General features: G+C 37.0%; 1 protein-coding gene across 1 annotated transcript; it reads right to left on the bottom strand.

Moving 5' to 3' along the window:
- Positions 1 to 232: 232 nt before the first annotated feature.
- On the bottom strand, positions 233 to 9080 carry LOC107719776 (alpha-1D adrenergic receptor-like). Its single transcript, XM_016527288.1, has 2 exons — positions 8111 to 9080; positions 233 to 943 (listed from the first exon to the last, which is right to left on the bottom strand). The coding sequence occupies exons 1-2, from the start codon at positions 9030 to 9032 to the stop codon at positions 390 to 392; spliced, it is 1476 nt and encodes a 491-aa protein (XP_016382774.1). The 5' UTR covers positions 9033 to 9080; the 3' UTR covers positions 233 to 389.
- Positions 9081 to 14549: the final 5469 nt, after the last annotated feature.

Genomic DNA, 14549 nt, shown 5'->3' with positions numbered 1-14549 from the left:
CTCTCTTTGTAAATACAGTTCAAAACATTGCAGGTCATCAGAGAGTTTGAAACACCTGACAGACTATTTCTCAAAGGCCACATGGACAACACGGTATACAGATACCCAGCAGCTATGAGTCTTTTCGTTCTGATCCAGTGCAGATAATTACCCCCCCCCCTATTCAGCGTACTTTTCCCACTTTTAAAGAAATATTTTTAAATTATCCATGTGAAAATACATTAATCTCCTTTAACACACATTGTCCTTGTTATTTTTCACTCATATTTGCCTAACAACTGTGTACTTTAATACTTAACAAGAATGCTAGTCTTTGAGTCAAACAATTCCTAAGAACTGGCAGTGGGTCAGAGCTCTCAGAGAAAACCGACAGTAATCTCTGTCTTTGTTTAGATGTCTGTTTCCTTCAGGCCGTAGCACTCTGTGAGGTCGTAGATCTGGTAGCCGCTCTGATCGCCGCAGTCGTTATAGATCCCCATGGAGACCGTGTCAATCTCTGTCCGGGCCAGAGCAGACGTGCTACTCTTCCCTGTCCCGTTCTTAATCTTATTGGAAAGGTTGTTCATTTTCTCCTTCAGCTGGAAGGAGGACTTCTGTAAAGGGGGGAAGAAGCTCCAGCTCTTCAGACTAAGAGGCCGGCTCTTGCTCTGGCAGGAATAGATAGAGTTACCGCACTGCTCGTGAAAGGGAAATCCAGAGCAGTAGTCTCTGTGCGGGTCCCTCTGGGCTCCTCGCATGGCTGTTCTCCAGCGCTGGTCATAGAAGCGGCGCAGGATGCGGCGGCGGCGCTGGCACTGGCAGCGCACCAGACGGGTGAAGGCGCGCTGGAACTCCTTGCTCGAGCAGGGGTAAATTACGGGGTTAATGCAACTGTTGAAGTAGCCCAACCAGAAGATTACTTTGAACACTATCTCAGAGGGCTTCAGAGCTGGGAAGAAAGAGCCTGAGGATGCAAAAAAAGAGAGAGAGAGAGGTGGAAAAACATTTAGTTGTCGGCTCAAGCAAGATTACATAGGAAATAAAACTGTGGCTCAAGTAAACTTAGCCTGAAGCTACCATTCTCCTCCCACCAGTGTTAATTTTGACAGCAAATTTTGATTTAGTTTTAGTCATAGTCTTTTGACTAAAATGCCATTTAGTTTTAGTCATATTTTAGTTTTTAGATTTAGTCGACTAAATATAATATGATTTTAGTCGACTAAATCTACAGTAAATTTAGTCGGCTAAAATCTAATGGGTTTAGTTACAGTGTAATGCATTTATTAATCATTTCTCTAAAATGTCCTAACTCATTATATAGGTTTGATATTAAGGTTTTATCATGATAGACACCGATTTAACTGCGGTGACACACAACATGCCTTTATGTTAAAATTAAATAAAACCACTTCTCATAAAGAACAAGAACATGGTCTTCTTTTTTAAAGAAATGCCAATGGTTATATAGGCTTATTATGCATTCTTTATAGCAACTTGTTTACCATATTCTTCATTCTTTCAAGCAGACATATTTATTTCTATAAATAAATTTAGATTAATCTTTAGGGCTACTAAAGTTTTTCAGTCAAGAGCAATGCGTTTTTTATATATATGCAATGCAATTTTTAATATAACTCCGACTGGACTTGTCTGAAAGAAGAAAGTCATATACACCTAGGATGCTCCGTTCATGCGACGCGAGAGAGTACTCGCGCGCTGTGAGACGCGCTTTCTGTGTGTGTATGCTTCGGTGTCTGCGCTCTGAAAACCGGACCGAATTGAGTTCTCTCTTGCGTCGTCAGATTCATCCATATGTCTGCTCTTCTCTTACTCCCACATATTGACACTTTTTAACATTTTATGAGACGTGCAGCAAGTGCATTTTAGCTTATGTCCCGCCGGTTCATTTGTACGCATCTAACCTCCTAACTATGCAGCTTCTGAATGAATCTCTTCCCAAATCGTCCCTCCCTAACATTTTCGTCTCGTTTTTATTCGTTGACGAAAATGTCAATACATTTTTGTCATAGTTTTTGCCATTCAAAAAGAGTTTTAGTTCGTTATCGTCTCGTTGTCATCGGTGAAAAAACTGTCGTTGAGGAAAATTATCCCGAAAATTATTCGTCAACGAAATTAACACTGCCTCCCACACATTGAAAAGTTCAAATCCGTGAGTTCACCGTTTTCATCCATGTGTTTTTGTCTTTCAGCTTGCTGGAGAAGTCTGATGCATTTTAAATAGTACATGGCATGTTTTCTCACCATCTTTTTGAAACTATTTTGTTTTTTTTCTGCCTGTAGGAGATGTGGGAGCGATGCCAATATGTCATTCCCCAATTCTCCTCCAAACCAAACAATCAATATTACCTTTGATAGACTGGCCATTAGTCATTATAATCAACATGAACTGCCGTTTGCAACCCATTTCACTGCAGTTATTTGATGAGTTTCTGAGTGAAGGATGTTTAAAGAAAAAAAAATGCAAGGCAAGATTTGATTTTATCCATTGGGAATTGATTGGATTGTGAAAAGTGGGCGGACCAAATGCAGGCTTGATAAAACATTACTTAAATTGCTATTTGCCTATTGGTTAACAATACCCAATATGACGTCAGTGGAAGTAGAAAGTCGTTGCAGACGAGAAGCAAGTTGTTGCATTCTGATCAAAGATTACGAGAAATGGTTTTCTTTGGAATAACATGCACCAATGAATTGTTCACAATAAAACCAGAACCACATATTAAATAGAGATAGTTCACCCCAAAACAAACTTGCCTCCACTCTTAAAAATATAGGTTCTTAATTAGCATTGATGGTTCCATGAAGAACGTTAATCATCCATTGAACCTTTCCACTGAACAAATGGAATCTGGAATGGAATCTGTCTACATTGTGTCTCTCTTCACATCCTCTCCTCCCACACATCTACACTACCTGCACATTTCCGCTCCGTCTACCTTCGACAGACACCACATATGTTGCCAATGTCTCCTCCCTGCCTTGTGCTTTCCCCACAGAGAGTGAGAGGAGGCTAGCGCTGCATTATCTGGCACATAAAACAGTTGTCATCGCCCATGCCATGCATTTTAGTGTCACGAGAGGTCAGAATACCTCCCTGTCAGTGGAGATGTATAAAAATAGCACTAGAGGGAATAGATAGTAGGAGAACTGGGAATAGTGCGGTCTTGTTGAAACAGATTTTGATGAACAAAGAGATATGCTGCTCTCGCTCTTGGCTAGAGGTCGTCAATTGGTTGAAACTGTGACTTTGAGATGAAAGCCAGTCCCTGGAAAGCTCCTTTTTGGTAATTGTTGTAATTATGAGACACACCAAACAGGATGTTTGGTAGCTACTGAGAGAAAACTTCCTTTTAGCCAGAGCATCATGTACTATGTGGCAGCCCTTACTCTGGGCAATCTGGAACCATTCCGTGTACCTACACTGCAGAAAAAGTGGACCTTCTGACTTTTCCAGATTTGCTGTTCTGATTTTAGGGGAACATCTGAGGAATTCTGCTAAAATTACTTAGAAAATCAAGCCAAACTAAAAGATAGACATTTAGTGGTAGCTGAAAGCATAATCAATGAGCCAAAATATTTTAAAAATGAACAAACGAGAGGGCATGGGATGTGTAGACATTTCTAAATTTTGAATGTGGACTCACTGTGCCCACCTAATTATAAGTTAAGCAAGTTGGCATTTATATCCAATGTGGCTTTTCCAACATGCGTGTTCTGCTTTACACTATTAAAAATAAAGGTTCAAAAAGGGGATTATCAAAATTCTAAACTATTCTGGGTTCCTCAAAACCCAAAGCAGTCAGGTAGGCAATTCATTTACAGCTGTAAGCTGAGAGTGTTGAATGCATGCTGGCGGTCTTTGCTTTCTAGCCTGGCACGAGCCATTTGAGCTATAGGAGCGTTTGGCAGGTAGCCACATGTTAAAGTTGTCTCATCTCATACTTATCACCCCAAGACATATTTTAACATGGTCTGTGGTTATTGACTACATGTGTAAGTTCCTGTCAAGCTGCATTCTGTGTCAATTTGATGTAAATGTATTAGAGGCTAACATAACAGCTTGGGTCAGAAAAGTTCAAGATCATTTTGACAGGCAACTTTTTGTATGGAAACGAATCAGACGTGTCAACTCATTTTGCTGCTGAAATTTAAATCAAAGACACTATTAAAACATTTCTTACAACATTCGCAAAGAGCGCTCACTTTAGTCTAAAAAGATGCTATTTGGGAAACTTAATGACCAAATAACAAAAATCTAAATTTATAATGTTGCATAATTTTACATTGCCAGAAAATGCTGTCATTCTCTATATCCTCTGGACTTGCTGCACTAGATTAATCACGTATACTCTAAAAATTACTATAATGTAATGACAATATCTGCAGTTATTAAATAATAAAATGAATAACTCTTGCAGTGTTAACTCTCTTGTAATTTCATGAAAACAATTTGTAATTTTCTTTAGGGGAGCAGGAACATTTAGTTCTGATTGTCACCAGAAATAAGAAATAAGACTTTCACTGTCCAGCACACCATAAGGAAAACATTCCCCTGATCCATCTCAACAATAACATGGTGGGCATGTTGCTGCCAAAAATGTGACCATCATTTAGAGGTTGTACTTGTCATTTTAAAAACTTACTACAAAAAGTACAATTATATAAAAGGAGCAGAGGGGCCTTTTATCACCATGAAGTGGTTTATTTTGCAGTAATGACCAGCTGATTATACTTTCCCTGCTTATTGCACAGCTAAATATGGTCACCAAAATATGTTCGACATGAAACATTAAACTGAGTTGAAATTATTCCATAATTTAACCTGTAATATTAATACTGAAGAGCTCTGAGGAAATTTTCACCACAACTACAACTGAGACGTAAGATAGTGGAAATTTCATTTATATGAAATAAAACAGAACAAGTCCGCAATGTGAGAGCTGAAAGTAGCGCCGGTTGTAGTTACCCGGATGAGTGGACTGATATACAGCATTGCCATGAGCAACATTGAATGACAATATTGAATTAAAATCAAGCATTTTAGAGAGCACTGTAAATGAATCACAAAAGCACTTTTTATTTTGATTTGTTTAAATATAAGAAGTTTCCCCCAGATTTTCAAATGCCTTCACACTGAAGCAAGTTGTGTCCTTATAACACAGTCTGTTCATTATAACACAGTGCCTCACAGTTTGTGCTTCTGCAGCGTACGTGTGGATCTAAGCCATGTCATATCCCTCCTCTGTCCTGGTGGCTGGCTGTTGCTGAGGCTTTGGAAAACGAAAGCACCCTCTTTAACTCAACTCGTTAATAGCCGTGATTAAGGCAGTGGAGCATTGGGCAGAAGGAGGTCAGGGACCTGAGTGGAACTGCCTCCTTCATTTTCTCTTGTTGAACAAAGTCCTCCTTCCCAAACCATTGACTCTAACCTCAAAAAAAAAAAAAAGAAGGACGAAAGAAGAGTTGATCCCAGACTTTCACCAGCACCACATGCAAAGCTTGCCAGGAGATGTTATCAACCACTGCTGCCCTATTTTTCCCCATAGTGACTGTGAGTGGAATACCAGCAGGGACAGGCAAAAACCACACTTTTGGATTACCCTGGAGATGGATGGGATGTGGGGTTTGGGGGGAAACCAATACATTGTGGGGAATGTACAATGCCAGCCATGTATTTTTATTCTTTTTAATGCGTATTTTAATTATAAATTGCTAATAATAGTCAAAATGATAATTGTTGTCATTTGTTTGCTACTTAAGATGTACCGATTTCATGCCTCAGTCAATGATGACCAAAATTCTTTTAATGTAATAGGAGACTATTCTTTTCCATTTCTAGCACAATTTTTGGCCTCTGTGACATAATCTTGGGTAATGGTTGCGTGACTGGAACACTGCATTTAATGTCTGTGCTTCAGTCTCCCATGGGTGGTCTTTGATTGAGCATACTTATAGCAATTAATCATCTCTGCGTTATGAATATCCCAAAATCTCATTTTTTTCTATGTAGGAATCAGTTAACCCTGGGATGCATATATATATATATATATATATATATATATATAAATGTTTGAAACTTTTGCATTTACATGCTTTTTGTTAGCACTTGATTTGTGTGTTTAATGTATTAATATCATAAAATCATGGGTAATGTAACTATAAATGAGCCATAACTCATTCTTGGTTGCTTGAAGACATGGAAACCAAATTATTATTTATAAAAGGTGCGGGATATTATGAGACGTACTGTTATGAAGAAACATTATAAGCTATTGGACTACAAAATGTGAGGAGACCTGCTTACATGCATGATCCATGAGGAAATAAAGCATGTTCTTGTACTCTTCATGCCATTGCCTTTATAAAAAGGGGAAAATTGTTCATATGTCTCTCACAAGCCTTTCACTTCTGCCTTCATTATTATGCTTTGTTTTGACAACACACAGGTCAGTGTGTGTACTGTTGTTATGTGCAGTTACATCATGGTCACACATGAAGGTAACATATTAATAAAGATAATTAATCAAACAATAGCTCTTTTTCAACATGATCTGGTTGCATAAAGAAGAGAGACCTTTGTTAGGAGTAGAGATGCTTTATTTCATCCCAAATTTAAATTGATGTTGCATAGGGTTTTATTAATATTTTCTAGCCATATATACCAGAATGCCTAACTGTTATTTACAAACGTTTCTTCAGCAACATTCTGGAGTCAGCAATTGCAAAAATCTGTTTTGGTTATTTGGTTTAATACATATTAACATGTATTTGGCTGATTTTGCATTTGTTCTTGCACTCTAACATGCACTATTATTTATTTGAATCCTAAGTAACAGTGTTCCCCAAAACAAAAACCAACAGATTCAAATTTAGTACTTAAAGATGGAGTTACTGTCAAATCCTGCTCAAAACCCCATTCATGCAATTTGCACACATTTGCCTTCTAATTTAATCGTATTAACTGTGAATGCAATAGTAAAGTGATGCGTGGAACTGCTTTCGTCAGTGAGAAAAGTAACGATGACTTAACAGCTTTACATTTTTTATATCAGGCTACACATTTCTGTTTTGCCTATCCACGGAGTAAAACATGAACACAGTGTCGAGATAAATGTGCATTTTATATGCATCTTAGGCATAAATGACTGTAAATTATACATTGATTTGTTATTTTTACTTCTAAAAACTGTAAAATTAACAGCATTTTACTGTAAAATTACATGAAATATCTGGTTAGATATTTTACAGTTTTTCCCTGTATATAGTACGGAACTTACTGTTAACCTATTAACAGTTTTTTTCCGTAGCGTTTTTACAAAATTTTACAGTTAAAATTACACTTATTTTTTACAGTGTGGTCATACTGTAAAATCATCGACCCCTAGGCCTATATCACATATCAGCTTATAGTATTACGTCAGTTACAAAATTATTTGCTCAAGTGCTTTTTTTTCTTTCTAATTCCAGCATTTTTTCTTTTACAATACGAACGATATAATTAACCAAAATTATTCGATTGAAATTTTCCCAAAAATTCGATTGGAATTTTTATCCTAATTTGGAACCAATCCTGTTTCTTAATGAGAAATGTCTCGTACAGGAACACCATAATACAAACCAAGTTTAGAACACATTTTCCCAGCAGGCTCAAATGTCTGTGTAATAACAAACAATAAAAAATATATTAATAAAAACGTAAAAAAAAAAAGAAAAAAATATTTTTTAACTCCCATAGCTTTCTTATTTAACTCTTCAGTAGCAATACAATAATAATAAAATAATAATAATAATGTTTGAGTTTTATTTGATCCAGTATAATCTTAATTGATAATTAGAGGATTAATTTATTCCATTATGATAAGAGGAAATTTTGATAGAAATTCCACTAATGTGTAGCTACATCCATTTACTTTGTGATAATTTCAGTGTTCGTTTAAAAAAAAATTTTTTTTTACGTGTTTTAAGAGTGCAAAAAATGCAATGAAATGTAACGTAGTTTACTTTGATTTCATTTTTTAAATGTAAAGCATCACGGTTTAATTTTTGCTCTAACCATAACGAAGATTATCGTTCAAAAACTCATATCAAACAAAGTATAACTGATACATACCCAAAGGCAAAACGAAGAAAAACGGTAGCCAACAAAGAATAAACATCCCCACGACGATGGCGAGGGTTTTAGCAGCTTTCTTCTCCCTGGAGAACTTCATGAGTCTCACGGACAGTGAACTTCTGAACGGGTGATTTTTGGTTTTGGAGCTCGAGCTGGAATCCTCCGGCATGCTCCTGCAATGTATCCTCAGCACCACTTCCATTGATTTATCTCTCTCCCGTTTCACACCTGCTTCCAAACTTTTTGTAGTCCTGCGGGCCACGATGTATACTCTAGTGTACATGACTAAAATCACCATGAGCGGGAGGTAGAAGGAGAATAAAGAGGAGAACAGAGCATAACCCGGTTCCTCCGTGATGCTGCAGATGCTCTCGTCAGAAGGTGGAGGCTCTTTCCATCCCAAAAGCGGTCCGATGGAAATCACCATTGAGGAAACCCAGACCACAACGAGTATGACACCTGCTTTCCGTTCAGTCATGATAGTGGGGTATTTCAGACAGTATTTTACCCCGATGTACCTGTCTATAGATATAATGCATAAACTTAAAATAGACGCCGTGCAACAGAGCACATCCACCGCTGCCCAGATGTTGCAGAAGACCCGACCGAAAACCCAGCATCCCAGCACCTCCAGAGACGCGGAGAACGGGAGGACAATGATACTAAGCAGAAGGTCCGCTATGGCCAGGTTCACAATGAAGAAGTTGGTGACCGTCTGCAAATGTTTGTTGCAGAGCACCGACAGAATAACCAAAATGTTTCCGACGATCGCCACCAAAATGAAAACGGCCAGAAAGACTCCGACACCGATGACTTGAGAGTCGAGGGTGATGCCCTCACAGGTGGTGTTGCTGATGTTAGAGAGAAAGTCCGAGGGGAATTCATTCTTGCTCTCGTTCAGCGGTTTAGAAAATGTCATTTTGAAACTCCATAAAGACGACTTTTACTGGTTTGGTCCGAAGCTGTCGACTGGTCGGTTCATGGTGAGTTTCATCTTCATCATCACTCTTGGAAGTTGTTTTCAGATTCTTCAGATGGATCCGTTACTTTGTGAGATAAAGACTATTTATAAAATGTTGCCAGCTAAACACCTCGTTACACCTACATTTTTCTGTGGTGGCATAACCTGTAAAATAATTTGAACTGTTTTTAAACTGTTTTGAGGTAGAATAAACTAATAAGCAACTAATATGCTCCCAAGTCTATAAAACCACAGTGCCGATGCACTGCAGGTCTTATGGAGAGGCTGCTTCTGATGGCATCCTCGACCACTCCAAACTGGATTACAGAGACTCAATGTGGACCCCAGTGCTCCAGGTCTCCTCCTCCAGCTCTGAGAACTTGGTGACGCGTCGCACACTTGCTGCAGATCTTCATGTGACCACTAGAGGGTTCTGTATTATTGTTGCACACAGGAGGACTGTTTTCATTTTGCAATGCATAATACATTTTATCAGTAGCTTACATTATTCAGAACAACGTGAAGTCATGTCAATTTTATTTGTATAGAATTTTAACAACATATATATTGCTTCAAAAAGGCTTTTACAGAAATCCATTCTTTACACTCTTAAAAATAAAGAACATCCATGGAACCTTATCATTGCACAAAAGGTTCTTCATTGTGGATTTTTGAAATGTTAGGAATTGTTCACTGAACACTGAACACACTATAATCTCAAACATAATTAATTTATCTATTTTATAGCACTGATCGGTAAAGCATTCCTCATGATCTTTCTATATTTCAGTTCTACTAAAAAAGTAACACTGAAAAACAAAACTTTAGTAATATTTCATGTTTTATGTGTGCAAAACCCCTCAACACAACATGTCACTCTTCCATTTGCATATCTGGTGAATGTTAATCGTGCTGTCTACAATAAAATGTACCAAATACCAAATTTTTGTGCAGCAGAAAAACTTTTTTTTTGTCATGACAGCTTTCTGAATAAAAATAAACCTCTTTAAACTCTGTGCAGTAAAGTCAGACTTAATGCTATTCCTACTGACGCTGTGCAGCTGCCAATCTGCCACCTGTAAGTCCAGATGCATACTAAAAGCTGAGGGGCAATTTAAGAGCCACAGGGTCCCTTGATGAGTTGGAAGGAAGCGATTAGGTGAAGAAACTCTGGTAAAATAGTACTGGGATACACATTAAGAATATGCGAGACACTGCACATGAATGTCAATCACAGTCAGTGTTTAAATATTTTATGTTGCCTTCCAGGTTGTCATCACTGATGGCATCAGGGAGTTGCGCAGATGCTTATATTGAAAAAATCTGAAATGTAAATTCTACATAGATGTATTGGGATTTGTCTTATCATATTACATGTGAACATTAAATACAACATCAGAGATGACGGTCATGCTCACCAAGGCTGAATTTATTTGATCAAAATACAGTAAAAACAGTAATATTGTATACATAAATATTCTTACAAATTAAAATAACTATTACTGTATATTTTAAAATATATTTTTTCCTCTGATGGCAAAGCTGAATTTTTAGCAGTAATTACTCTAGTCTTCACTGTTTCATGATCCTTCTTAAATCATTCTGCTTGGTGCTTGATTATTATTGGGGCTCAATTATTAATAATGTTTCTTAAAATGATCGATGTTGAAAATATTTTTTCTGGTTAATATTTTTGTGGAAACTGATACATTTTTTTTTCAGGATTCATTTATGAATAGAAAATTCCATGATCACTATTCATTTGAAATAGACAGTTTGCTGTAATTTTGATCAAATAAATGCAGCCTTGGTGAACATAAGAGACTTCTTTCAAAACATAAAAAAAAACTATATTATTCCAAACTTTTGCAGTGTATATTACAGCTGTAACTTAACTGAATATAAGCAGTATACATGCTGTTGTGAGGATGAATCTGTTGTCTGTAGTGTTGTGTGCAGCTGTTCCAAGTTCCTTTCCTAATCCTATGCAAAGAAGCTTAGTTCCAGCTGAGAAGATGAAAAAGAGGCTACAATTCATACATTGGATAGACACTGCATGGCCTGCAAAATCCTGCCTGCAAAAGGCAGATGGTATGGTCAGAATCTGGCACATCATAAATCCACACATCATTCCTGCCTTGTGTCAACAGGGCACAGTGGTGATGGCCCTGGAAATGTTTTCTTGTGACACATTAGACCAACCGCCCATCGTCCGAATGACGCAGGTTGCCTCAGTGCTGCTTTGATTATGTGTACACATATAGCCAGCCACTAACTAGCCATTTTCAGATTTTGCTCTGGTCCTTCAGATCTGTGGAAGTGGAAGGTTTTAAACTATGAATGTGCAGCCAGAAAGTCTGCAGAAACTGCATGGAGTGAGTCAGCATGGTAAAAATCCCCAAGGATTGTTTCCAGCACTCTTCTGAAATCATAATGCAAAAATTCTGCCTATTGTGAAGACAAAATCAGGTTTAGTTTGAGACTGTAAAGTAGTCATTATGAAACCAAGAAAAACAGCAAGGGACATAATTTGGTCTAATCAATTATTCTGCATTATAGGCTATTAATGACAACATGAACTGCATTTCTCTCAAGATGTGCACGTCTGCATATCAGAATCAGAATCAGAATCAGAAAGAGCTTTATTGCCAAGTATGTTTGCACATACAAGGAATTTGTTATAGTGTCACAAGCTTCCAGTACACGGAGACAACAACAACACACCGATAATAAAAATGAGATGTGAATAAAATACACATGCATAAATATTTTAACAGTGGAGTCAATGTGAGTGTCCCACTTCAGGTCCTGAGAGATGGTGGTGCCCAGGAACCTGAATGACTCCACTGTCGTTACAGTGCTATCCATGATGGTGAGTGGGAGGAGTGCAGGGGGGTTCCTCCTGAAGTCCACAATCATCTCCACAGTTTTGAGGGTGTTCAGCTCCAAGTTGTTAAGACATATCTATACTGGACTATAATATATGAACATATCACAAATGATACTTCATTTGAAGTTGCAAATATAAAATAAATATATATTTAACTATACATTTACATTAATTTTTAACAATTTTACAGTATGGTACTCTAAGTCATTTTTATTTATTTGTTTATTTTTTTAACGGAATGGTATGCTGAAATTATGGAAGCCCATTTCCACCACTGAATAAAAAAAAAGGTAATTGCAACTTTTTATCTTACAATTCTGACTTTTTTTCTCAGAAGTGCCTGATACAAACTTGCAATTCAGACATTTTTCTCAGAATTGTGAGATATAAACTCGCAATTGTGAGTTTAGTCAGAACTGTGAGATATAAACTCGCAATTCTGAGAAATTAAGTCAGAATTGTATGATATAAACTCGCAGTTGTGAGTTAAGTCAGAATTGTGAGATATAAAATCGCCATTCTGAGAACATATCAGTCTTTTTTTCTCCTCAGAGCTGGACTTTATAACTCACAAAAAACTTACTTATAACTGATAAAAAAGTCAGAATTGTGAGATACAATCTTGCAATTGTAAGAAAAAAGTCAGAATTTTGTGATTTAAACTCGCAATTGTGAGTTAAATCAGAATTGTGAGATATAAACTCGCCATTCCGATAACATATCAGTCTTTTTTTCTCCTCAGAGCTGGACTTTATAACTCACAAAAAAATACTTATAACTGATAAAAAAAAGTCAGAATTGTGAGATACAATCTTGCAATTGCAAGAAAAAAGTCATTATAACTCGCAATTGTGAGTTTATATCTCACAATTCTGAGAAGAAAAGTAAGAATTGCGAGTTTGTATCAGGCAATTCTGAAAAAAAAAGTCAGAATTGTAAGTTTATATGGCGCAATTCTGAGAGAAAAAATAAGATTTGCGAGATGTGGCAATTACCTTTTTTATTTTTTATTCAGTGGCGGAAACGGGCTTCCATAAGAAATCGATCCTATAGCCTACTCTATGAAAGATATCAGTGAAATAAATAACTATCCTGTCACTCCGATTTCTGTAACAACCTTTGTCTCTTTAAACAGTAAAATAAAAAGATTCATTATTTAGCCAGTCAGAAAGCGCTGAGGTGCTTGTCAATCATTTCGCGCGTTCTCTTCGGGCAGTTCATATACAGTATGGGCAGCCAGAAGCTGGAAGTGCTGGATGAATTTGTAGCATTTTCATGAGTTTGGAGGGTGCGAAATGTTCGTGATTTCTCATCTTTCATGGCTTAAACATCCTCAAAGGAATGGGAGGACCGAAGAAAATTAAGAAGCAAAAGTGAACATCACTTTTCATGGCTGCAGGATATTGAGATTCAGAAGGCTAAAACGGATGCTTGACAGCAATTATATTGCTGAAGAAAGAAGGGGCGTGTCTAATTCTGTGGCTAAAGATAGCAGAAGTTCTAGAAAGCACTTAGACTAGGTGGTTGAATTTAATCTTTAGTTGTTGTTCAAGACTCAGTTTGTTCTATTCTGTGCAATTACTAGGATTGGTTTCCCACTATTGTTATTTTTCAAGGAATCAGATTTGAACACAACCAGATTACTCCCCTTTTCTACAACAACAGGACTATTGTTATGTGTTTTGGAAAAGATTCCAGGTCTTTATATGAAATTGTCAAATTTGACGTGACAACCGCAACAGCATTGCCCTCTCTATAGCTCTAACTGAAGCGGTTTTTGCTCAGCTGTCAGACCCGCAATGTCATTACTCTTCTCTATCAGAGATGTTTATGAACAGTGGTTGTGCTGTCACACTCTCCAGGTCCAGACCTGCTAGGTTTCATGAATGAATGATTTTTCCCTCCACAAAATTCTCCACCTGAACACCTTCAGCTGTCTTCCAAAATCTGCTCTGGAACACTTTTAGGTTTTATCAGGATGCTTCAGCCTGCTGGCAGCAATAAAATAATGATCTAAAATATAAAGAAAACTGAAAAACAATTGCTAGCAGCTCTGGCATCATTAATTAATGACTAACCTTCAATTATGCATTTTTAATTGACTGTTTCTACTGCTTAAGGGCCATTAATTATGAATCTTCTCTTAAATTAGAAGATCACAATTCTCTTTATGCTTTTCTTCTTCTGCATCTACTAATCTGGCATTTTATTCAATGGATCATGTTATTTATTCTTAGCACTTACGTCTGTAACTTATGGAAACTTATTAATATAAATTAAAAAGCTAATTGTGACTTTCTATCTCATAATTCAGACTTTTTCCCCCTTGCAATCCTGTGTTTAGATCTCACAAGATATAAACTCAGAATTCCTAGATATAAAATTTTAAAGTCGCATTTGTAAGACAAAAAGTTGTGAGATAAAAAGTCACAATTACCTTTGTATTTTGCGGTGGAAACAAACCAAAAAACAATTGTGAGATGTAAACTCAGAATTCTGAGGAAAAAGTCAGAAATATGCATTTATATCTAACAAATCTAAATTTACATGTAATGTAATGTGATTAATCGCGACTTGACAGCACT

This window comes from Sinocyclocheilus rhinocerous, unplaced genomic scaffold, assembly GCF_001515625.1.
Source record: "Sinocyclocheilus rhinocerous isolate Xijiao unplaced genomic scaffold, SAMN03320098_v1.1 scaffold1352, whole genome shotgun sequence".
Classification (NCBI taxonomy): domain Eukaryota; kingdom Metazoa; phylum Chordata; class Actinopteri; order Cypriniformes; family Cyprinidae; genus Sinocyclocheilus; species Sinocyclocheilus rhinocerous.
This window is presented reverse-complemented; position numbering and strand designations above follow the sequence as displayed.

Excerpts from the sequence above, each read along its gene's own strand:
- LOC107719776 (XM_016527288.1), bottom strand. The coding sequence starts at position 9,032 with ATGACATTTTCTAAACCGCTGAACGAGAGCAAGAATGAATTCCCCTCG. Across the intron at positions 944-8,110 it reads TTTCTTCGTTTTGCCTTTGG|GCTCTTTCTTCCCAGCTCTG; the intron begins GTATGTATCAGT and ends TTGCATCCTCAG.